Source organism: Rhagoletis zephyria, unplaced genomic scaffold (assembly GCF_001687245.7).
Source record: "Rhagoletis zephyria isolate East Lansing unplaced genomic scaffold, Rhagoletis_zephyria_1.1 Rzeph_scaffold_00927, whole genome shotgun sequence".
Taxonomy (NCBI): Eukaryota; Metazoa; Arthropoda; class Insecta; order Diptera; family Tephritidae; genus Rhagoletis; species Rhagoletis zephyria.
This window is the reverse complement of record NW_016158011.1, coordinates 2,930-5,345: the sequence shown is the minus strand read 5'-3', so window position 1 is coordinate 5,345 and position 2,416 is coordinate 2,930. Positions and strand designations below refer to the sequence as shown.

Here is a 2,416-nt window from a genome sequence, read left to right as displayed (position 1 = left end):
TCTGTTCTCTTTCATTGCAAGTTGAATTATTTTAATATCTATTGCAAAATTTTGTACATAAAATAAAATAAAACTATTTAATATACAACGCTTTTATAAATGGACTAAAAATTAGAAAATAAAGTAATGTAAAAAAAATATTTTTTTAAAAATAAGCTTTTATTTAACATGTTTAATCAAAGGAATAAAATAAAGTAGTGAAACAAAAGATTTTTTAGCAAGAAAATTTTGTCAAAACTGCACTAAAATGAATAAAATAAAATAAGTTAAGGTCTCGTTAAAGTTACTAAAAGCCATTTAGTGAAAGGAGTTATTCAAACTCTAATGAAAATTACTAACAATTTGTACTAACTTACTTTGTTTTTAAAAAAGCTTGTCGGCGAATTCAGCGTACATGCATAATTGGTTAGGTATGTATGTATTTATATGTATGTATGCAGATATTTAAATGCCGTTTATTATTGGAAGTTTCAGTTTGACACAAATAAAAATTTACTCGATATTTGTTGTGTTTACTTTCTTCTTTTATTTGCATATATTAAGCAAAAAAAATATGTACATATTTGCTAGTTGTAAATAATGCATATGTATATGGCAGGCACCGCAAATAACGATTATCCTTTGAAATTTAAACTCAAAAAATCACGCTGAAAGAGAAATGCTACGTGCATAAGGAGTAAACCAATCAGCCCTATCANTAAGTTTAGGACCAATGATTGCAAAACTGACAGATCCAGAGAGAAATTTACATTGGGATAATCAGCCCTATCATAGAATCCATCGTAGGCTGTATTTTCGGAGATGTTCCGAAATAGCTATCACGCAATTCGAATTGCTACGACGTAAATTCGAAATTCGTAGGGTTGCATTCACAGAATCCACTCGAAACGTCAAATCGTAGAGTTTCGTACAATTTTTCTACGACGAGTTGTTGCTGTCGGAGAAGAAAGGAAAAAATTTTTAAAATTACTGAAAAATGTAAACTTTAAATTAATAAAAAAAAAATTGAATTAAATTGTGTGGAAATAAATTTTATTTGTTTTTATAATGTCCAGNTAGAGTTTCGTACAATTTTTCTACGACGAGTTGTTGCTGTCGGAGAAGAAAGGAAAAAATTTTTAAAATTACTGAAAAATGTAAACTTTAAATTAATAAAAAAAAAATTGAATTAAATTGTGTGGAAATAAATTTTATTTGTTTTTATAATGTCCAGAGTGGTAACAACCAGGCAGCAATACGCAGCTTTGCTTGAGCAAATGCAGCAGAGACCTGAAATTGCGCAAGGATTTTCAAAGATTTCGAAGGAAGAAGTTATGGAATTTTGGGAGAATGTGGCTAAGGAGCTAAATAGTCTCGGTCCGCCAACTAAAGATGTATCGAGTTGGAAAAAAGTTAAAAAAAATGCATGCATTGTTCGCTAACTAAATATACTTTTCTTCAGGTATGGTTAGACTGGAAGGCATATATCAAAAGAAAACTTGCAGACAACAAAAGAGAACAGTTGGCAACTGGAGGTGGTCGAAACAGGCAACATACTTTTAATGAAATGGAAGAAGAGGTAATCCGGCTCACTGCTTTAGAGACGAGCACGCATGGTATAAAAAACACGGTGAGCGTTGGATTACCTGAGCCAGTGGGCGGAGAAAATGCTGAAGCTGTTGCTGACGTGTCAATGGCCTCTGCTCCCTCTCCCTCACTTCCAAGGCGTGCTCCTGCGGCACAGAAACGTCCCGATACCTCTGCAGCAGATTTGCTAAAAGAGCAGTTGGTCCTGCAGAAAGACTTTTACGAAAAGAGCCTCCAACATTTCACCCAGCAGGACACAAAGCTGGATGAGCTTTGCTCTGGTGTTCGACTGTTGGGTAGAGCCACTGAAAAGGTTTACGAGCTGAAAAAAGAAGAGCTCGAAGAAATTCGCAGGCATAACAGAGCCATGAAAAATTTAACCGCGGCAAAAAATCAAATAAAACAACAAATGTTAAATATAGAAGAAAAAAATTAGAAGCATTTTCCAAAAATAAACAATAGCAAAATTTTATTTAAATTAATTTTTGACAATCTTTTATTTCATGTTTAATATTAGTTAAAACCAGTCTTATCTTCGTATACTTATTAGTGTTCTCGTTATAGATTGTCTAATCTCTGAAGCTGCATCATTAAAAGTGGATGATGAAGGCTCACTATTTTCGTTCTCATAATATGGTTCCAAGTTTTCTGAAACATCATCAACCACGCGATAATGAATGCAAATGTTGTGCAACGCCGCTGCAACATTTGCGATTTGACATACCTTCGAAGGCTCGTAATGAAGTTCACGAGCGCCTAGAAGACATCTAAATCTATTTTTTAAACGACCAATTGTTCTTTCTATGATATTTCTAGCTTTGGCGTGTATCTTGTTGTAATGGCTTTCGGA

The 2,416-nt window shown here is 33.3% G+C and overlaps 1 protein-coding gene across 1 annotated transcript; it reads left to right on the top strand.

Annotated features, from left to right (window-relative positions):
• Positions 1-1,221: 1,221 nt before the first annotated feature.
• Positions 1,222-1,879, top strand: LOC108362086 (uncharacterized; the record flags this gene model as incomplete). Its single annotated transcript, XM_017614936.1, has 2 exons — positions 1,222-1,391; positions 1,442-1,879. Coding segments are annotated over exons 1-2 (573 nt in total), but the record flags the coding sequence as incomplete, so codon positions are not given.
• Between the last annotated feature and the right edge of the window lie 537 nt (positions 1,880-2,416).